At 33.6% G+C, this 23,763-nt stretch overlaps 2 protein-coding genes and 1 long non-coding RNA gene across 4 annotated transcripts in view; 2 read left to right on the top strand and 1 right to left on the bottom strand.

Annotated features, from left to right (window-relative positions):
- The first annotated feature begins 4,224 nt into the window (after window positions 1-4,224).
- On the top strand, window positions 4,225-8,281 carry LOC120334314 (uncharacterized). Its single transcript, XM_078120583.1, has 4 exons — window positions 4,225-4,504; window positions 4,693-4,770; window positions 5,857-6,068; window positions 6,570-8,281. Exons 1-4 carry the CDS (start codon window positions 4,231-4,233, stop codon window positions 6,765-6,767), a joined length of 762 nt encoding a protein of 253 aa, XP_077976709.1. The 5' UTR covers window positions 4,225-4,230; the 3' UTR covers window positions 6,768-8,281.
- Window positions 8,282-13,917: 5,636 nt separating this feature from the next.
- Window positions 13,918-23,763, bottom strand: part of LOC120334313 (uncharacterized) — a 31,579-nt gene continuing 21,733 nt past the window's right edge. The window contains exons 2-6 of one of the 2 annotated variants that reach the window (XM_039401792.2): window positions 15,229-15,277; window positions 15,036-15,127; window positions 14,643-14,822; window positions 14,399-14,537; window positions 13,918-14,050 (exon numbers count right to left, since the gene is read on the bottom strand). In XM_039401792.2, the coding sequence (XP_039257726.2) occupies window positions 13,997-14,050; window positions 14,399-14,537; window positions 14,643-14,822; window positions 15,036-15,127; window positions 15,229-15,277 (514 nt within the window). In that variant the 3' untranslated portion in view covers window positions 13,918-13,996. The remainder of the gene's footprint in view (window positions 14,051-14,398; window positions 14,538-14,642; window positions 14,823-15,035; window positions 15,128-15,228; window positions 15,278-23,763) is intronic. The other variant, XM_039401791.2, reaches the window with a different exon arrangement.
- On the top strand, window positions 21,210-23,154 carry LOC120334315 (uncharacterized). Its single transcript, XR_005568456.2, has 5 exons — window positions 21,210-21,567; window positions 21,926-22,046; window positions 22,261-22,440; window positions 22,760-22,884; window positions 23,037-23,154. It is a non-coding gene; the product is annotated as an uncharacterized LOC120334315 (long non-coding RNA).

The raw sequence follows: 23,763 nt of genomic DNA, 5'->3' as shown, positions 1-23,763 counted from the left end.
CAACACGGTCAACCTATGTGCGCGTATACACTCATTCCGTATAAAAAGGTACCCAACTAATATGCCTTCGGCTTTCCGGCATTCATTGAATATTCTAAATGAATCGAGTCTTCCATATCAAATGATTCGGACTCGTACTAATCGACGGTGTGACGTGACTTTGACTCAGAGATTAGATGACATGAATGTTTTTCTTGAACTTGAAAGAAAATGTTTTTCGATTGAAACATATTTCTTCATTTAACGATTAGTATTTTACTCATTATACCTATGTGATTTGGGATAGTTTGAGCACAGACATGAATTCATCACGAGTTTTGTATAATATACTGCGTTCAAAACTTGCAACGACGTAGGAATTAAGCAGTCTCTTCTACAATATTACTTTCACTTTTTTTACGTACAAACATTGAAGATGAATCTTGAAGTTAGTTTTGTTATTTGTTTAAATCGTCCCAAGTTCCACAGTCTTGGCAATAATCACGATTTGTTTACATCACGGTGATCCACACCGCAGACACATTCCGAGCGCCCACAGAACAATTTTAGCGTGTACTAAATCATTGTATATATTTATTGGCAGATCATTTTTGAGTTATTTTCAAACTATTTCAACGGGGATGTAGAGATTGATTAAAATCACAGAATTTCAATGTTACATCTATAAACGTCAAGCGGATGCCAATAGGGAAATGACGTCCAGTGATCGGTACAAGAAGAATGAATTGTCTTGTGCAGTCAGGACAAAGCCGATGAGATGAGTCGCGCTTTTTATCTAAATTTCGTGCCTTAAGCTCCCGTCAAGTAAATCCTCATTTGGAGAGACGTTTTGTGCCATTTTTCAGTAAACACACTCCTTCATTTTCAAGTGTCGGACATGTGACAGCAGTGACAAACAAATCTGACTTAGCGCCGCGCGATTCAGTTTCTTAGCTGGGTCCGGAGTCCCAACTTGGACGGAAATTGTTGTTCTTAGATGATAGCACCAGGCCTGATCACGCTACGAGTAATAAAATTAGTCAAATATAACAATTTATCATATATGAGTGCAATAGAAGAGGTGACCAAAGTAAACGGGGGGAAAAAGTATTTCCTTACCCACAACACCGTTAAACCACAGTGTCTGGTGTGTTTTCAAGAAATATCTGTCACGAAAAAATGTAATTTTAGGCGACATTACGGAACCAAACACGAGAAAAGATACCGAAAATGCCACGGTATTTCTTGGAAAGCAAGTTTAAAATAACTAAAGGCTTTATACAACTTCCATAACTTGCAACCGACCAGAACCGTAAACTCCAATTCCTAAATATTTTTAAAGTGAGTAAATCGCGATGTTTTGATCACTTTTGGGTTTTCTCCAACTGCGGCCCGCGAGACATCCTCAAAAATTTTTGCGGCCCGCCAACCTAAATTCCTTCCAACGTCACAGACGTTATACTTAGTAAATAATAAGCATTTTTGTGATAAGGCGCAAGAAGATATAAAGGTAAAGAAAAAAAAACTGGCTTGTTTTCCCATTTCAAATCGATAGCTTCCTAATTCATATTCCCCGGTGGTCCTATCTCTCTTTTTAATCTCTCCTCAAACTATACTATCGTAAATCACATTCAAGTTATAACGAGTAAAATACTAATCGTTAAATAAAGAAATATGATTCAATCGAAGAAAAATCTTCTAGACTGAATCTAGAAGAAACTTTTCAAAAATAACGCAGGAGCAAAGAACAAAGCTTTATGATGTTTTGGATTGAAATTGCCTGAAGAAAGGTAGTCGTTTCTGTTCATTGTAAAACTATGATAAAACGGCTTATCTTCGACGCAAAATACTTTTTGTCCGTCGACGCTGTAAATATATGATGATGGATCTGTTAAATGTATGTATATTCAGAATAATTAGTTCAGAATAAGTATAAGCATTGTTTTCCACAAATGCATTTCTAAATGTAAATTTTGAAAGATGAGGTGATCTGGAAATGGGCCTTTCCCCAAGATCAATGTTTTTTTTCATTAAATAAGAATTTTTTGAAATAATTGTTTACAAAACTGTAGTCATCGAATATTAAATGGAAATGATATTTTAGGTATATACTTTGATATCATAATATACTGATTTTTGTCACTTCATACTAAAATCCTTGATAAAATGAATTCATATGAAGCCATATTTTTTAAAATATACTTCTGAGATAGATAGATTTGTTTTCCTGGTACATTATCCCCGAACGGTTTTTTTTAAGACTCGGCTAAGTGTACGCAAGATAGATTCCCATAAGAATGAATAGTTACATACAATTGCATATCTTTCAACTATTCTAGATTTGATTAGAAAAAGTATTCGATTCGATTCTGAAATCATCAAGTATTCGAAGATGCCATGCTCTAGTCACAATATCATAATCATCTTTGTTCATGCTAATAATCAATAATGAAGCTGTACTACAGTAATTTGCAATTGTGAAAATATGAGCCACATCGACAGTAAGAATTCCATTGCCAACGTTACTGTATTTTAAAAATCGAATTAGATTGTTATTGTGTATTGAAAGCATTTACAAACCACATGTAGGTAATAACTAGGAATACGGAGTGATATTGTGTGATTCAATGCGCGGCAACACCAGAAATACTCAAAAAGCCCGATCTCAAATAGATCATCCAACCTTTATTGCTTCGAATTTATTGCAGTAATGATCAACAGTGGGTCACTTTATTCCGACAGTTACCCACAGTTTAATCTATTTATATGACCATCACTACAAATATTACATAAATGAATAAAATCGAACATGAAAAATATAACTTACAAATGACCAGCGCTCACTTAAAACGCAAAAAGAAGAGAGCGACCTGCGGTAGAACTAACGGATGCCAGATTATGGGCCGGAATGGACAGCCAAGTTGGTACAATTAAATATATCTGGGACTCGTGTGTTATAAATCATAGCAATACTACATGCAATTAATTATTGGTATAATATTTGTATAAGAAATCCACACATTCGACCGAATATGAATCTACTACGGAAGAATTTTTGAGAAAACAACCTAAGGTTCTTATTCAAAATGAGGGAACATTTCTTACACCACATGGTGAATGAAAGTGAAAGATAACAATCCTGACTTATGATTATTTAAATTTACTATATAAAAATCATATCACTTTAAGTTAAGAACACACTTAAGAATATCAAAATATTGAACTCATTTTTCACTTTAAATATCATCCGTATCGCTTTGTAAATTATCTTCAACCCAAAATAAATTCTTAAAATTCGAAGGAACGGATATTATTTTTTGTTCCTAAATCACAAATCATAACGTAAAATATGATAAATATTTTTATCATCAACATGTAAATTGCTTTAGTTACCCTCAAGATACTAATTATCTACTTAGGTATAAGGTTACTAACATTAGGGGTTTTTGTTAATGCTTCTTTGAGTTAATACGTGGGAAAACTACATTCATAGACCGAGGAATGTAGACCATGGATTTTCATCTTATAAGTAAATATTTGTTTTCAACAAAGAATCATTATTGCAAGAAATATAAACAGTATTATCATAATTTTATATCTAGCAGGTTAGGTAATTTAACGAATAGATTTTTTAACGATTAGTCATTCACTCGTTATAACCACAGCGTGGGGTAATATAGTTTGAGTACAAACTGGTGTCTTCAGTTTAAATATCCATGAATTCAGAGAAAGCTTGTTATACTGTTCATCAATATTTGCAACAAGTGGATCTACAGAGTTTGTGAGACTCTTCTATTGATTTTCAAGTGGAAAATATTGAGAGATTTCCTAGCTGAGAATGTTTTGTTATTAACGAGAAAACGTTGTAATCACATTCATGACAAAAGTCGTGTGGTTAATAAATTAAAATTTTGGGAGATTAGATAGAATCTTGTGAATATTTGAAATGTAATTTTACATTACGATAGGAATAATGATCAATATGAAAACACTCGTCATTTTTGATTAATGTGAATCGGTCACCCTTTTCAATTATTTTTATAAACTGGCAGATCTTCAAAGAAAAGAAAATCCAGAGCATAGTACAGCAATATATAGGAATGGCCATTTCAACACATAAGTTTTTACTCTTTTGTCCATTTTCTACCTATATCATGTATGAAATTGTCATTAACTATTGTCTTGGGGAATATAATATATTTCACCTATTTAATATTTACATTGTAATTATAGATATAAACGAAATCAAATATGGAGTTTTCTGTTACATTTACCTTTCTTTCGTTGATGATTATCACCAAGTATTTTGGAATTGATGGAACAAACCATTTCATTTGCAAAACAATTGCGGAAGCGTTCGGATCGGAAAATCAAATTGGCAGTAGCGATACTGACTCTACCATAAGGCACATTCAAGGGAGGCCAGGAAAGAGAGGAATACAAGGAATGAAAGGAGAGATAGGACCACCGGGAAATGTGAATTTTGAGGCTATCAATTTTAAATTGGAAAACAAAGTTAATCAAAGTCAGTTTTTTTTTACGCCATATATATTCATATTCTAAAAAAGCCGACATCAATTGCTACTAAATTGCTGATAGAAATAATGATTTTTCTTCACAAAACCTGACATAATAAAATAGATTATATTGTTAGTAGATTGTCTGCTCCGCAATTGTTCTCTATTTGTAATATGTTATCTCTCATTACAGAAGTGCAAGAAACAATGGGAGAATATGGCTCATCAGTTGCAGAATTGCAAGCAGAAGTGGGAAAGTTGAAACAACGACAAGGTAAGAACGCATCATCGATATGGATTTGTTCAAAAGAAATTGTTTTAAATCAAGTTTTGTTACCTGTTTCGTTTAAAATAGCTGTATTATTTGATTTTTTGTATCAAATAGTTCGAAACTAATACAATAAAAATGTAAAAACTTGCCGATTGTTTTTATTCGCAATAAACCCTTCGAAACGCCACAAATATCGATGACTTGTCCATATTCGCCTTCTCAAGCTCAAACCTCGAGGGCCTTCACAATCAATTCTACATACTTTACTAAAATGTGGAGGCTCAATCCAGAATAATGTTAGTTCAAAACTTTATAGATCTTGTATTTTTGTTCAGGTTTATAATTCCAAATATTTACTGTTTAAGAGATAAAAAAATTGAAATACGGCCAATAAAAGGATTTTTTATAACTTTGAACTATATCCCCTTAACTCTGAAAAAAAGTATAGTAACTTAAATTAACTGAACAGTCTTTACCATAATAAAGTTGGCAATTACGTTACGCGATGAAAGTAAAAGTCAGGCAAGAATTTTTTCTTACATTTTTGAAATTAATATTCCGGCAGCGTGTGCGGCAAAATTATGGCGCAGTTTCATGGCGATGCAAGGGGTATTTCAATAAAAAATGCAAAATATACAGAAAAAAAATGTTTTAAAACAAGCCCTCGGTTTAAAACAGAATGTTTTCTTTTTTAGAACTGATAAAGAACAAAACCCTATTCATTGAATCTTAGTACAATCTTCGTAATAAATCAATGAGGCAAAATGAAAAAAAAACAATCTGAACAGTAAACTTGAATTTAAAAACTGGGTATTTTAATCGAAAAAGTTAAAATTTATAACCTTGATAGCATTTTATGACATTACAGGCGACTATGTAGGGGATAAGTCTAAAATATAAGGTATTTTAACCATAGTGTTCGAATCATATCGTTATGGCTTCATCTACCTGTTTTTGTTAATGCCCTTAAACATACTGTACAATTATCATTTTCTACGATAACATCAAATAAAGACTGCAATATAATATGTGGCCTGAAAATTTAATGTATGAACAAATATGTTTTTGTATGATTTTTCCCTTTTACAGATTTGTGCAAGGTGTCCTACGCTGACAAATGTTTCTGGTTTATTCTTCATAGGATCGAAGATGTAACAGCTTCTCAAATAGACAAAGTTTGTGCTCAAGAAGGAGGAACGCCGGCAAATATATATGGAAAAAATCATTTTGAAGAGATAGATGCATATGTGGATTCAATCTTCCCGGTTAAAACATTTTGGACTGGAATGACCATTAATTCGGTAATATATTACAGTCCTATCGCTATTGGCCACTTTTATGTTGAGTGGATTGTCGTTAAAACAGTGATGGTTGTCAATCAAATGCCGTGTTTTAACATAATTTCTGATTTATGGAGTATAGTAAGAATTAGCAAATATCTTATATTGTTATTAGCAATTGACTCGAGTAACTTTTGCAAAATCATGAACTGCTCTGAGCCAAACGAAAAGGAGTGATTCGACGCAGAGGCGGTTTAATAAAGACTTGTGAATCAAAAATAATTCTGATTGAGTTTTCAGGAAAAAATCCAACAATTGTTTCATCAAATATCTAAATATCTCAAGGAGGCAGAAAAAGAGTGTAAATATTTGTTACCGGAAACCACTTGTAAATAATGCGGTGGATATTAAAATTTTATTCCCTTTTTTGAACACGTTGTCAATTCTCTGTTATATAAATGATTTGTTACGTCTATCAGCTTGACAAGTTCTCTGGCATGATATAGATCTGCTATTTTCTAGAAAAAAATCGTGACAATGAATAACGGGATTAGAGCAAGTTGGACTGTTGGAGATATGATATGGTTTCCCGGATACCCGTCTAACAATGCCGACTGGACTGATCTTGCTATACGCAGTGGCCGCGATACAGGGGATTCACAAGGAATGCACAACTTTCCTAAACACTATACGAGGCATGGAGTCCTTTGTGAAAAGTAACCATGCAACGCCTGGAAATTTCCGATAAATGAAGACACTTAAATGTATTCTACCGCTACAAGAAGATGAAAGCCAAAATTTAAAATTGAGGCCTTTATATATAATAAAATTAGAAGTGATAGATTACATTCATGCTTATATGTATCATATATCATCTTATTAAAATTGTTCCATCAGTACGTATTTTTATATATCCAGTAGGTTGTAAACTTTTCATTTTTTATCGTGCCATTGCTGTTTGTGGAGTACATATGATTATTATCATAATTGATACGCATGGAAATGTAAAAAATAACTAAACTTTCTTAATACTAAAGCAAGTACTTGAGTTGGCAGGAGTACATTAACCCAGACTAGAGGTGCCAATTTCTTTCATTCTACGCTCAAATTAAGTTTTGAGTCTCAGCAATTAAAAAAGTTTGGCCATTAAATTCAATTAGACTGTTATTGTGTATTAATAACATTTACAAACGATATCGTGAATGAAATCTAACAATCTTCAGGTATGTTGATTTCAATTTACGACAAAGACATCATAACATAAGTCTGATCAAGTTAAGAACATCTCTCTTAAACTTATAAAAAGATTCGTATAATCGTGTAATTCGTGTAATCTCCTTTTGGGATACGTCAGTGGACATAACGATCGTTTTGCAATTTATGCTGGCACTCTTCTTCTTCTTGTTCTCTGATACGTTTTTAAAAATTCGCTTTTCTATTTGATTGGACCAATTGCTTTGAAAAGTTCAGTGGTTAAAGATTGTTTTTTTTGCCAGAAAGCTATTACTTTCATTTATTTCAAAAATTTCTGTGAACTTTGAGAGATTCGTTTTTGGTGTGCGAAGATGTGATCGGAATAAAAAAATAGCGGCCCCTTGCGGCGATTCCGCGAAGGCATATCAGCTGACAAGCGAACGTAAAACTCGCTCCGCTAAGATTTGTTTGCGGGGAATGGTGAACTGCGCGGTACCGGTACCTGGTGTTATAATATAGTGGTGACTCGGATCGCTTGTGTTACTACATTCGAGCATAGCTCTCTTGTTATTATTGTCTTTCCTTGCATCCCTTGAAAATTTATTGCTAAGAAAGGCATTTGTGGGAACAGCGTGCGAGCATTAATTCATTACTCTGAAAAGACATCAAATTATTGAACCCATTTTTCAGTTTGAATGTTATCTGCATTGCTTTAAAAATCATGTTTACTACAAAATAAATTCTTAGAATTAGATTGAACGGATTTCATCTTTCTGTTCTTGAACCTCTTAACATAACCTGTAATATGATAAATAACTATATTATTAGAATGTAAATCGTATTTGATAATCCAGGAGTGCGTAGTATGTACTTAAGTATAAGGTCAAAAACGTTTTAGGAAACATACTTACATATTAATCTAAATTAAATCATGACAAAACTACATTTATTGACCAAGAAATAAAGACCAAGTATTTGATCTCCCATCACCTCCACGTTCTATCCTAATTTTACAATGAGCAAAATCCATAGATTGAAAGATTATATTTCTAGCATGATTTCAATAAAAAAAATGAATAAAGAAGTTTTTATCTTTGCTTCTGAGCTAATTCTGAGAAATTCCTCTTAGATTTAGTTTAGGAAAACTTCCTTTGTTCTTAAATTATTTATTAATATAACGATTAGTCGTTCGTTATAACCACAACGTTGGATAATATAGTTCGAGTACAAACTGGTATCGTCAGTATAAATAGCCATAAATTCATAACAAGTTTGCTATATTATACTTCTGATCAGCACTTGCACGTGTACGCAGAAATTGAGTAAACAGCTGGCCAACTGTAGAAGTGTACTATTGATTTTCACAAAACAAATTTGAACTGACTTTTTCAGCCTTTTTATCCGATTTTCTACATTACAAGAAGAACAATGGTCAATCTAAAATTGTCATTTAATGTTAATTGTTAGACCAATTTATACTTTCAATATTAAAAAACGTTTAAAGTTCAGAAAAGTCGATCCTAGTACAGTAACATGTAAGAAATATTATTTGCAGTTTCATGGATACAAACAACGTAATTTATTGGAAGCGTTTTAGGGAAATCACTATAGTCAGAAAAACACAAAATCCTTTGCGAAATTTGGCATCAAACTTGCTCATTTGTCAATTCACTGTTCTCTTTAAAAATAATCTTGGTCGAGGAATATATAAATATAACATAATTCACGTATTTCATATCTACACTAAACTTTCATAGATAAACGAAATCAAATATAGAGTTTTCAATTACATTCATCTTTCTCTATTTGATGATCTTGGTGAAGCCATTTGGAATTGATGGAACAAACCATTTTATTCGCAAAACAATTGAAGAGGCGTTTGAATCGGAAAGTCAAGTTGGCAGTAGATATATTTTGAGTTACTCTACCATAGAGCACATTCAAGGGAGGCCAGGGAAAAGAAAAATACAAGGAATGAAAGAAGAGATATGACCACCGGGAAATGTGAATTATGAAGCTGTCGATTTGAAACTAGAAAACAAAGTTCATCAAAGTCAGTTTTTGTAATGTCCAAATTACCTCACGTCACATTTATATACTAAATAAGTCGACATGAAATGCTAATAAAAGTTGTACTCTTCTGTCGACTACTTTCATTTTTAAACTAAAATATTAAAACAGACTGATTCATTGATTACAGAAACAAGCTATTTCGTCAGCACCAAAATGTTGCCTTGACATTGCCAACAAGCCTGAACACAACCACGCTTCAAAAAAAATATCTATTTGGCTGATTATAAATAAATTGCATCGATGCATTAGTGATTCACGGTGCCTCATCTAAATTAGAAGGAACGGCGATTCCTGCAGTTGTTCCTGTGCTATGTTGTAGATCGCCATGTAGTTTTTAAAATTTTTTTTACAATAGCATATCCATCGTCCATCCTTTAGACAGTTCCTGCATTTGTTAGGGGTGTGTGCGTCCCTGGTTAAGTTTCCATGTGTAAGACGTTTTGGCGCCATTGCTCTCCATTTATAGTAATGTTATAGTGAAGTGCTGGAATCAATGACAGAATATGGCTCAACAGTTACGGAATTACAAGAGGAAGTTAGCAATGTGAAACATCGACAAGGTGGGAATCACCGAATCATAAAATGTTATGTTTTTAGTAACAAACAGAAGTACAAGCCGGTAGGCGTCCAGGATCTCCGCTGACACCCAGGCCCGCGGCATACAGTATATCGCGAGGATCCAATTCATTTTAGTCTCTGTAGCACTTTAGTGGTCGGCCTAACTTCGTTCAGATTTAAATCTCTTTAATTTGTGCGCTTGGAAGTGAATTCATGAAAATTTCCTCGCAAGAAATAGGCGAGAGGCGAGTAGGTTTTGCACTAGCTGACGATTATTTGTTGCGGTCTGGCTAGTCGCTGCGAAACACCTCCCCGTCGTACCTTTGAATACTTCCTCACAAGAATGGTTTTCGGTACAATGGAATGGCTAGTAGACTGTACGCTATGCGGGTCATCTTCAATCTGACTGCTGCTGCAACATTCGTCCAAATTTTGGCTTGTTTGTGCTTCCAATAATCGCTTAATAGTTTTCTTTCGCCTAGGCATTATGATTACAACTTAAGCTGAAGGAACATATATACATGCAAGACTCAACATTTTTCCCGGTACTTCACGGTTTAATAGGATTATTTATTTATCATATTTATACAACGATATCTGCTTACCAGTTTGATTCGGATATAGCAATCCCAATTTATAGACTTGAATAGTTAAAAAAAACTGTAGCCAGCGTTTAGGTGAACCACCCACTAACAGCGAGAAGTACATCAAATCTCAAGCAAATAATAATTCCGTATATCAAGAACACCTGCACCGGCTCACCAGTTCCGTTGAGTTCATTTCGAACGCTGCGCGTTCCGTTGACATACTCACGTGACTGATATACTGTGACTGAATGAGAAAATGATGTTCACTGAAATCCCCTAGGCATTATGATTACAACTTAAGCTTAAGGAATATATATACATGCAAGACTCAACATTTTCCCGGTACTTTACGGTTTAATAGGATTATTTATTTATCATATTTATACAACGATGTCTGCTTACCAGTTTGATTCGGATATAGCAACCCTAATTTATAGACTTAAATAGTTAAAGAAACTGTAGCCAGCGTTTAGGTGAACCACCCACTAACAGCGAGAAGTACATCAAATCTCAAGCAAATAATAATTCCGTATATCAAGAACACCTGCACCGGCTCACCAGTTCCGTTGAGTTCATTTTAAACGCTGCGCGTTCCGTTGACATAACTCACGTGACTGAAATTATGTTCACTGAAATCCCTAAGGCTTCTCCAGTTTATGAAGTATCGAGACCAAAGACGACTTATTGGAAAGAGTACTTTGCCATGCGGAAGGAAGCGCTCTTAGAATTTTAATTTTCGACTTGGTTGGCGAGAAAACGGCGATAAACTGTGAAAAAAATAGAAATTTCATAACGATCGGAGCGTTTTTCGTTGTTACCATGGAAACGAAACATTTATCTGGACTTTCTATAAAACGCACATTACTAGGGTGACAGGATAACCCATGTGAAAAATTTCATCCAGATTGGTCCAGCCATTAAGACGCTACATCTAAACAGACAGACAGACAGACAGACAGAACGACTGATAATAAGGGTCTCCTATAAAGCGGAGATCCAATAAAATTTCCAGACGGCACGGGTGTCATTCAACATTGAGAGAAAGAGCACTAGTAACGTATATACAAATCTGTCATTTGTTTTACAAATTTGTGCAAGGTGTTCTATGGTGGCAAATGTTTCTGGATTGCTTATCCTAATTTGGGGTCTGCCACGTATTCTCAAATTAACGAACTTTGTGCATAAGAAGGAGGAGAGCCGGCAGATATCTATGGAAGAAATCATTTTGATGCGATAGATGCGTACGTGGATTCGATCGCCCAGCATAAAACGTTTTTCACTGGAATGACCATTTTTACGTTGATTGCATTATCGTCAAAACAGTAATGATTGTTAATCAAATTCTATGTTGTAAAATAATTTCTGACTTATAGGTGTAAAGTAAGGATTAGCAAATATTTACTCGATTAGAGTCATTTTTGCGAAATCATGAAGTGCTCAGAGCCAGACGAAAACGAAGATATTCGATAGAGAGTCGGAACTGACAGACTGCCAAAACCGAGAAACCAATTTGTAATTTACCTCTTTACATACAAAATCATACAGTAGATAAGGGAATCATATTCCGCTGTTTTAAACGTGGGGGAAAAAACCCTTGAGTTCGATTAAAAAATTAGGTCGTAACGAATGCAATCTTAAAATGTCTCCTAGCCCTATTCAGCACTGCTTTTATTCAGAACAAAATCATTACCATAAATAACGGGATGAAAGCAAGATGGAATATTGGAGATATGAAATGGTTTCCTGGGCACCCGTCTGAACACTAATTAGCATACACTCTGACCGCGATCCAAAAAATTTACAAGGAATGCACAACTGGCCTGAAGCGGTCCAAGGAATGGAGTCATTTGTGAAAGTAAACATAAAACTCGAAGTTTTCTGATAAAGGATAACAAAAAAATTTATTCTAATTACAAACAGTAAACATCACCACCAATCAAGGATCGGGCGACAAATAATTTGAAAAGTAACTTATCACAATAATGCATGGCATTATTGTGATAAGTTACTAGGACAATCGTAATAATCGTCGCCACCCTAATACATAAACCTAATTTTTTTTAAATTTTAAATTCTGTGTTTAAGTGCATTTTAAATTTCTTGGCAATTTTATGATTTTTTGTCGCCAAGAGAACAATGTTCAAAAATTTGTACAGAAAGTTAAAAAAAAAAATAACGCGCCCTTTACGATACAATATTACAATCTTTAACATTATTCATTAGCACGCATCTAGTATTGTAATATCCGGTATTAAAAATGAAAAAAACAACGAATTTTGTCTTTTCCGTTCAGCAATTTTGAAATTCACAAACAACAGTAACAAGCAGGTAGTTAAATCGTTTTTTTTTATGTTTATCGTGTTTGCTTTATTATCAAGTCTCGTTTACATCACTTAAATGCGTCAGCCATGTAGTACTGGGGAGTGAAGATTTTGATTCGATTTTGATCGATAAGCATGTTATCAACAGAATATTCTCTACATTTCTGACTGAGATGAAACTGAATGAGGTTTTCAGCATTTCATCGGCATCGACACAAATCGAGTCACGAGACAAACGAGTCCCAAAGCTATTTCAAATTTGGAGTCTGAGGTATAATCACCGCCGACTTGATTCCTCGCGGTGAGTGGAGTCCGATTTGGAGTCCAGTCACTACGAGTTTTCAAATAAAGTGACTCGGGTCAAGTCACAGACTCGTGTTTCCCCAACACGGTCTACCAATGTACTTATATACGAATAAAGCCAATCCATATAAATAGGTATCCAACTAATATGCTTTCGGCCTGCTGGCCCTCTCAACGTTAAATCCAAATTGCAATAACTTAAACATCCTCTTGTCCCATAAAAACAACGTAGTCAGTGTTGCGGAGGCTCAAGTCATTGAATCGACCTGGCTTGGACTCGAGTGTGATCATTTATCGAAGATTTTAAATGACTCGAGTCTTTCATATCAAATGATTCGGACTAACCGACAGTGTGACTCGACTGTATGAACACTGACTCGACTCGAAAATCGGATGAGTTAAATCGGGGTTTATGGACTGCTACACAACAATGAATACGTTTTTTCTAATATATATAGCCACTCAGAATTCCTCTTGCATCTTTTGATATATGGATATACTGTATATCGGTTTTAGCTTTGTAAACCGTTCATTTTTAATAATAATATTATATACATGCCAGTGCTGTGACCTGTGACCCTCCTTTATTTACAACTGCAATATCTAAACCGGGTACTATTGTTTGACAATAACCAAATATCTTTTTACCCTGAATTTGAACCGTCTTGCTGAATTGGGATAACTTCTGTGCACAAAACCAAAGGTTCAAGATAATCTTTTAAATTCAAAGCTGGGGAAAAGCTCTACATCATCAAAGTTTGTTGAAAGTAACAACGTCCAAAATCTGCTTGTAAATGTTCCCCTTTAAAACACATAACAACAAATTCACAAGTGTTAATGCTGGTTAAGTTTTAATGAGCTCACAAATAAAATAAATGAAATGATATTTTTCCGAAATTTTGCCATCATCAGGTTATACATCCATTAGTGGGTTCCATTCGAGACCAACACATTCGCATTCCTTGACCTGAAATTGAATAAAAAAAAATTAGAATCAATAATATATATGTCTTATTTGCAAGGTAAATGCTTCTAATTGTGTCAAATTTAAATACATGCATAGTAATCTAGAAAGTCGGATAATAAATATGGAGCTCATAGAATTTTCTCTAGAAAATAAAAAAAAATTAAATAAATGTAAATAAAGGTTAAGGTCTAAACTGAACCGGGCGAACCTGGTATTGAAATTGAATCTATAAAGTGAAAATTCTTATGAAATTTTGATTGGCACGTATTAGGTGTAAATAGGTTTGTTGGATATGAGACCTTTCAAAACGATACTTAGTTATTAGACAGTACACGTCCAAGTACTTACCTTAACTTCGACATCCAACTGTGCAAGTTTTATTGGTTTCTCTAAAACAACCATCCAGAGTTTTGCTAGTTCCTGTTTTGTTTTGGTACTACAAATCTTGCTACAAAAGAATCCTCCTTGGCATAATTCGTTTTCATATCTGAAATGATTTATAAAGCGTGTTACTCTACCATGTGATTAAAAAACTTATATGAATGTACATAAAAAAACCTTTTTCAAAACGAATTATGATTTATAGTCTTACTTGCACTTGTTCGATGGTACGTATTGTTTGAATAGGCCCTGATAAACCTCGATTGTGTAGTTCGAACATCCAAACCATGGGTGGCACCAAGTATATTCTCCTGTTTTCGGAATTACTGGACAAGACGCTTTGTCACATTTTATGGATGAGCCCATATTTTTACAATCATGAATTCCAGGCCTGCAGAATTAAATTCTATCTTTTATCATCATTCATTGTCACAACAAAAAAATATTAAAAACATTAAAAAGGTGGAACTATTTTTTATTCAAATGTTTACGTGGAATTTTTCAAATGATGTTTTGATATAACAATATAGTGCCGGACAATATTACTATAAACTATGCGTGACTATTCCTACCGAGGTACCCGATTTGTACAATATATACTTACGCTGTGCAAAGCGATGATTTTGATTCTTTTTCCATTTTTGATGCTGCTACACGGAATTGTTGCCCACGTGTTCTAGTCAACTCTTCTGGAGTCTAAATGTGTTTATATAAATAAATTCAGAGGACTTTTTTAGTTGAACAGATTTTGGTGTGGTATAAATTTTTGATATAGTACATTACTGAAGTCAGCATACCTTTAGTTCTTTTGACAAGTCTTCTAGAGCTTTTGCTGGCAGGTCTACGCTGTAGATCATGTTCAAGTTCAACACACAAAAAATAACGAGAAAGAATAATTTTGCCATGTTTTTCGATTTTTATATCGTTGAAGACGTTTTGTTTTCTCTCTTCTTCTGGAGTTGTTGAATGAAATTGTGAATAATTGCAATTCAGAAGCCCATTTTATACTAAATTTGACCGTTGATCTTTTTTATTTTTGCTCTTTTTTCTTTTTGAACATGAAAAATTATTGCGGTTATTTTAAATTACGGTTGCCGTGCCGTAGTTTCGATATGAGTACTTTTACATTTTAGCGTAATCGCTTGCGATCACTATGTCTGCCTATCATCACAAAATGAGAAAACGTTGCTTGTAAGAGGTGTAAAAAATTTCAGCTTTTCATTTTCCAAAATCGGTTTAATAAATAATTTTTTTGGGGGAAAATATAGTGAGGCCATCGCAGGCTATACATCGGGGCTCAAGACTCCATATCCCAACTTGAAAAAAATTTCGAACCCTGCTACGAGTTGTAATAAATTTTGACCACCCTCCAAACCTCGAGAAAATTAAATCTTGATAGTAAGAAGTTTAGGGTATGCAAAGCTTTTTATTAAATTGTTAAGAACTCACAGTAAACCCATTGGATTAAAAAAAATCATTTATTTCATCACCATTGAAGGTCTAATATTTCAATAATTCTAATCTTACGACTTCGACTTCAATGAAAGAAGTCAAAACTTCGTTTAAAAAACCCTGATCTGTGTGTGTGTGTGTGGCAACCGTTTTATTTATTATTTGGCAAATGTTTATAAGATTTCGACTGATTTGTGTGAAAGTAAATAGGCTACATATATAGGCTAACATAGCAACTGCATTTAAAAACTTCTCACGGGTATACTAAGGAATATGTACGTTAGCTCTTTTGCATCATTTGTGAACAAAGCATGAAATGAATTTTCAGCCATATTGTGATTCATTTGATCATTTACTTCGTCATTTGGCATGTGGTTTTCTAAATAAATTCCCACTTTCAGCTCAATGCTATTGCTCAATTATTTTTCTTTCCTGATATTATTACGTGTATTGCCTCGGGGACGAAAATCTTTTTGAGTGACGGTAGTTTTTGTCAGGTTGTTCGAAATCATCCCTGATCCATTCTTGATGATCTATTTGTGGGTTATAAATAAATGCAAAATCAATAAAATACGTGATATTTTTACTAATAGTATATTTCGTGGGAATTTTAGGTGTGAGATTAACAATTTGAATAATTCTATCTTTATGTTTGTTATTGAATTATCCAGTGAATTGCACAATACCGCCATTTTCTATTTCGTAACGTCATCTGACTCAATAGCGCGCTTTGACTCTCTTTTTTAGGTTATTTTTATATACATCTAAATAATGAACAATTTTTGCTTAGAATATATTAATATTTTAGAAGAAAAGTAAATAAAATCAGACGAGTGATTCTTTTAGGTTCAGGAATCTAAAATTTTATTTTTGCCTTAAAAAATCGATTATTTTCTGTTTTCCATTTTTTTTTTCGAAAAAACTTTGAGTATATTTGATATTGAGTAAATTTGAGTTAAATATTTATCTCAAGGAAGCAAATATTGCGACCTGATTTTACGTCAAATGTCTCCCGTCCAATCTAGTCTGCACTCTGGGTCAAGTATTGTTCCGGACCACAGTAGGTGTGTATGTTGTATAAATATATTTATGATTTGTATATTGTTATGGACACCGTTCATTTGTGCCGGGCATAAAAACTGTATGTACATTCGAATTCTAATCTATTATAAGACTCTGATCACCCCAAAAAAGTGCGAGTGGAAATATATTTCTATGTTTTTTGCTTCATCTGTAATTTTTGTGATTGTGTCGAGTTGGCTTTTACAATAGCTAACCAATCCGGAACCCTTGGTCCGGTGATTTAACGAACCACGGTTTACAGAACAAACTGTGACAATATGAATATTAGCTAATAGAACATATAAAACTCAAGAAAAAGTAGAAAATTATTTCCGGCGACGTTTTTTACATTACAGGTTTTAATTAAAATTGGAACAAAATAACAGTCGATTTAGCTTTCAGGTCATTGCGTTAGCTGATTTGAATTTTATTAAATTTCTCAAGAATCAGCGACCGCAATGTATTTTTCAATTTCCAACGTTGTATGACTCAATGAGATCAAATAATGGTAACACAAAATTTCGTTTTTTTATTTTATATTTTTTATTGTATATAATGTCAAATGAACTGTTGAAAAATGAAATGTTTAATTTATAGAAAACGAAATTATACAAAACCAGGTGATTCATTCTGTATCGCAATTTATTCATGGTTTCAACAAAATACATACGTTCTGTCGTGTTTTTAACTAAATGTAAAGAATGTTTTCAACTGGAAATACTTTCATGTTCATCGTATTTATACGGAGTATTTCCCCTCAAGTTAATGCAAGTGAGATAATACATAACGATAATTGCAAAATGATTTAAGAAAAATGAAGCACATTAGCACACTCTGATTTCAATTGGACATTTTCTTAACTAATTCCTAGAATATATTCTAAAATCTACATTTACACATAAAATACTCAACTCAGTTATTTGGTAACTAACCATATTGCAACACCGGATCTTAAACCAGAAAGCGTGTTGATATTGACTCCAGATTAACACTGGGGTCTGTTTATATATAACGAGTTAAGTTACGACATCATTAAGTGTTGAGTATAATATAAATAGATCGTATATTCAAAGTTCTTCTGAGGTTATTCTATGGAAAATATCGTATTTGTAACTATAACATAAGCCTATATGAGTTGTCATTAGTAAATGTAATATACCGTAATTCAATCTACAGCATTTTACTTTGCATGGATTCTAAATCTTTGATCTTTTTGGGAAGCACTCATTTCCAGTCGAATTGTTTTTGGTACAGCAATAGTACACATTTAGTTATTTAGTATACATAATATTCTGTAAATGTTGATATATGTATACCAAAAATTAGAGAAGATGCAACGATATAAGTTATTTATTAGTAATTCATGAGTTTCGTTGAGTAACATATTGTGTTGGAACGCCCGATGACTGGTAACTCGAACAGCTTGCAGGAACGGGAATCAGGACTTTTTTAAAAACAACGAGGACAAGAAATTCCTATAAAAGTCATAAAAAATTACAACTTTTCATTCATTCATTCAACTTCAACATACTCCCAAGATAAAGACGTAGTACAACGACGGCAAAACATGGCCAAGCTCTTTGTTTTCGTTTTGGCTTGTGTGTTAAACCTCAGCGTGAACTACGCATTGGAACTTCCAAAGGAAGCAATCGAAGACTTTTCTGATGTCAAGGTAATAGGCCGCGAGCCGAGGCCCTGAAAAACGCGTAGAAAGTGAGTCTCGTAGCGCACATCATGTTCCCACTTCCAAAAGTTGCACGTTTTACGGAAAAGACGCTTTTACTACAAGAAATATGTGCTACGATCTGTCCTATATTCTCTACATTTCGGCAATGAACAATGACTTCTGCAAGACGTAACAATTGAATCGAATCAGCTGTTAGCGAGCGGATGAATATTAATTATTACTGCTCAACCTTGCGTTGAGTTGGGCAGCCTTTCCATAGTCCTGTTTAGTTATTATTAGTTAAGTTATGCTAAGACGTTGTTGAAAAATGTATAAGTAAGTTATTAAACACTTGTAGATCCTTACCACGGATATGGGCCGTGAGACGAAGCCTTGAAAACGCCCAGAAATAGGCTAACATAGCAACTGCATTCAAAAACTTCTCACGGATTTATACCAAGGAATAGGTATGTTAGCTCTTTTGCATCATTTGTGAACAAAGCATGAAATGAATTTTCAGCCATATTGTGATTCATTTGATCATTTACTTCGTCATTTGGCATGTGTTGGTTTGTGTTTTGTTTGTATCAGAGTGACCGAATAAAATTGATTGATTGGTTTTCTAAATAAATTCCCACTTTTAGCGCAATGCTATTGCTCAATTATTTTTCTTTCCTGATATTATTACGTGTATTGCCTCGGGGACGAAAATCTTTTTGAGTGACGGTAGTTTTTGTCAGGTTGTTCGAAATCATCCCTGATCAATTCTTGATGATCTATTTGTGGGTTATAAATAAATGCAAAATCAATAAAATACCTGATATTTTTACTATTAGTATATTTCGTGGGAATTTTAGGTGTGAGATTAACAATTTGAATAATTCTATCTTTATGTTTGTTATTGAATTATCCAGTGAATTGCACAATATTTCGTAACGTCATCTGACTCAATAGGGCGCTTTGACTCTCTTTTTTAGGTTATTTTTATATACATGCAAATATTGAACAATTTTTGCTTAGAATATATTAATATTTTAGAAGAAAAGTAAATAAAATCAGACGAGTGATTCTTTTAGGTTCAGGAATCTAAAATTTTTATTTTTGCCCTAAAAAATCGATTATTTTCTGTTTTCCATTTTTTTTTTCGAAAAATCTTTGAGTATATTTGATGTTGAGTAAATTTGAGTTAAATATTTATCTCAAGGAAGCAAATATTGCGACCTGATTTTACGTCAAATGTCTCCCGTCCAATCTAGTCTGCACTCTGGGTCAAGTATTGTTCCGGACCACAATAGGTGTGTATGTTGTATAAATATATTTATGATTTGTATATTGTTATGGACACCGATCATTTGTGCCGGGCATAAAAATTGTATGTACATCCGAATTCTAATCTGTATTATAAGACTCCGATCACCCCAAAAAAGTGCGAGTGGAAATATATTTCTATGTTTTTTGCTTCATCTGTAATTTTTGTGATTGTGTCGAGTTGGCTTTTACAATAGCTAACCAATCCGGAACCCTTGGTCCGGTGATTTAACGAACCACGGTTCACAGAACAAACTGTGACAATATGAATATTAGCTAATAGAACATATAAAACTCAAGAAAAAGTAGAAAATTATTTCTGGCGACGTTTTTTACATTACAGGTTTTAATTAAAATTGGAACAAAATAACAGTCGATTTAGCTTTCAGGCTAATGCGTTAGCTGATTTGAATTTTATTAAATTTCTCAAGAATCAGGGACCGCAATGTATTTTTCAATTTCCAACGTTGTATGACTCAATGAGATCGAATAATGGTAACACAAAATTTCGTTTTTTTATTTTATATTGTATATAATGTCAAATGAACTGTTGAACACAAATGAAATGTTTAATTTATAGAAAACGAAATTATACAAAACCAGGTGATTCATTCTGTATCGCAATTTATTCATGGTTTCAACAAAATACATACGTTCTGTCGTGTTTTTACCTAAATGTAAAAAATGTTTTCAACTGGAAATACTTTCATGTTCATCGTATTTATACGGAGTATTTCCCCTCAAGTTGATGCAAGTGAGATAATACATAACGATAATTGCAAAATGATTTAAGGAAAATAAAGCACATTAGACACTCTGATTCCAATTGGACATTTTCTTAACTAATTCCTAGAATATATTCTAAAATCTACATTTACACATAAAATACTCAATTTCAGTTATCTGGTAACTAACCATATTGCAACACCGGATCTTAAACCAGAAAGCGTGTTGATATTGACTCCAGATTAACACTGGGGTCTGTTTATATATAACGAGTTACAGTTACGACATCATTAAGTGTTGAGTATAATATAAATAGATCGTATATTCAAAGTCCTTCTGAGGTTATTCTATGGAAAATATCGTATTTGTAACTATAACATAAGCCTATATGAGTTGTCATTAGTAAATGTAATATACCGTAATTTAATCTACAGCATTTTACTTTGCATGGATTCTAAATCTTTGATCTTTTTGGGAAGCACTCATTTCCAGTCGAATTGTTTTTGGTACAGCAATAGTACACATTTAGTTATTTAGTATACATAATATTCTGTAAATGTTGATATATGTATACCAAATATTAGAGAAGATGCAACGATATAAGTTATTTATTAGTAATTCATGAGTTTCGTTGAGTAACATATTGTGTTGGAACGCCCGATGACTAGTAACTCGAACAGCTTGCGGGAACGGGAATCAGGTCTTTTTTAAAAACAACGTAGACAAGAAGTTCCTATAAAAGTCATAAAAAATTACAACCATTCATTCAACTTCAACATACTCCCAAGATAAAGACGTAGTACAACGACGGCAAAACATGGCCAAGCTCTTTGTTTTCGTTTTGGCTTGTGTGTTAAACCTCAGCGTGAACTACGCATTGGAACTTCCAAAGAAAGCACTCGAAGACTTTTCTGATGTCAAGGTAAGTGGAAAACATAGTTCGTTAAATCAATCATTAATTTTATAGTTCATTCCAACCTACAAGATGAGATTTCATTCCCCATACATTATATTCTTTTTCAATATTCATGTAACGTAAGAAAAGAAAACGATAAATATATATCAGGAAATAACACGAAAATGTTGAGACAAATTGTAAACCTGGCAACATTGAATACAATTTCCATGCTACGCGTGACATGGGTAACTATCCCACTCCGAAAAAAGCCCCTTTACAAGAGACCTCTGTCAATTGAAGCAGGACATTCCGGCTCCAGTTGCATACCCCAACAATGTCTCCTTCAAACAATGTAACTGCGATATGGTATAAATATTTATAGATAAATAATCCACCAAATTAATAATAAAAACACCAGAAGAGCTGAGAAAAAAGCCGTCTGTTCAACAACTTCGTGCTGCTGCATCCCAAGCTGAGTCGTCAATGCCAAGACACTGCTCTAAGTAAGTTTGAACTGCAAACAATATTAAGTATCATCCTAGAAATTATAGGAGTGTTCAATTAGACAAGTTACATACCTGTGAGCTTATTTTCAATTACGATTTACCAAAAGCAACATCAAGAATTTAGCGAAACGAAACGCATTTAGACTAATATGAGAAATTTATATATAACCGTGTCATAGTTTTATACTTATTCTGTTACTTGTATTACCAGGCCTGGTAATCACGCTTGCCAGAACAAGGGTGCATGGTTTGAATGCGACAAGTCCTATTGCCCTTCCATACCTGACACCGCAAAATTCATGTGGTGCCATCATATTTATGGATGTAACATCTATGAACTTGAAGTTTATCAAGGTTGTTTCAACCAGTATGTAGATTCGTACAGATGAACGTGAGTATTTCCCATATTTCACTGTATTAAATATGACTTAGTTTATTTTGCCAAACCTATGAAATCAATTCGTTTCTAGTGATTTGGAGATATAAATTTTGCCATTTTGAGTCATTTGATACGATCGCATTTGCAATTCATTTTTAAAAGTTGGAAACAGCTCGAGTGTATTCCACAGGACCACAACTGCAGTGGAAGTTGTCAACTAAGATATCATGTTATGATGAATCAATTGATTAACTTAACATAATCCATTTAATGCTAGATACAATAGTATTCACTAACAAGGAAACGCTAATTTTGCTTTTAATGATTTTAGATATGAAGACAGAAAATGCAACAATGGATATTACTGCAACAAACAAAATATATCAGGAAACACAGCTTTGGGTTGTCGTACAAAACTATCCGACTAAACTTGCAAAATTGGACGTCGTAGTGAAAGTGAGTCTTGTCCTTGTTTCTATGATTCTATTCAAATGCTCCGAAATTTTAAATTATTTGAAATGGTATTTTTTGTTCGCTAATTCACGAAAGATCTGAATTTGATTTCCGATGGTTTCATATTTGATGAATTAATTTGTTTTTAATTCTAGGTCGATCAATACACGTGCACGCAGCTCGCAAAGAATTACAAGTAACAGACGAAAGCTACAACGAAATCCTAAAGATGATGTTGTAATTTCCTATTGTTGAAAAGATATATCAAATTATCAATGCATACAAAATATCAGTTTGTTGATCAGGGCGGGTCATAGGGTCTGTTAGAAACTGAAACACAACTTTTCGGCACGTCAGTATTTGTAACAATTGTCAGTACCAGCGGCTTTTTTGTCAGTAGATTCATAAAATCATGTCGCTAACACGGTTGACGAGATATACCGGTATTCTTCTTGTCAAAAGTTTTTAATTGATGCTAGAGCATTAGAGCTCTGAAATACTGGCCTATTGTTCTGAGCAATTTGGGATGAAATTTTATAAATTTGCCCTATGCTAAACTATTTTCTTGATTGAAATTATTTTCTTGGATTAGTTTTTTTACACCGAAAAAACTATGACACGAGTCTCTATTCTCTATGTATAAAATCTCACACTGGTTTTTATATGGTATACGTGACGTCTGGTCTGACCGTGTTACAGTGTAATGTGTACCCATCGCGTCGCCACATGACAATGGATATATCGTATAGGTCCTGTTTGTCGAAATGCTTCTGCGTTATTGAATTCACTTTCACACCTTTGACACACCTCTCATTTACGATAATATTCAAAGCCACCACACACATTAGGTTACTGGATATTGTAATGTATAAAACCAATCCC

This window comes from Styela clava, chromosome 15 (assembly GCF_964204865.1).
Source record: "Styela clava chromosome 15, kaStyClav1.hap1.2, whole genome shotgun sequence".
Taxonomy (NCBI): domain Eukaryota; kingdom Metazoa; phylum Chordata; class Ascidiacea; order Stolidobranchia; family Styelidae; genus Styela; species Styela clava.
This window is presented reverse-complemented; position numbering and strand designations above follow the sequence as displayed.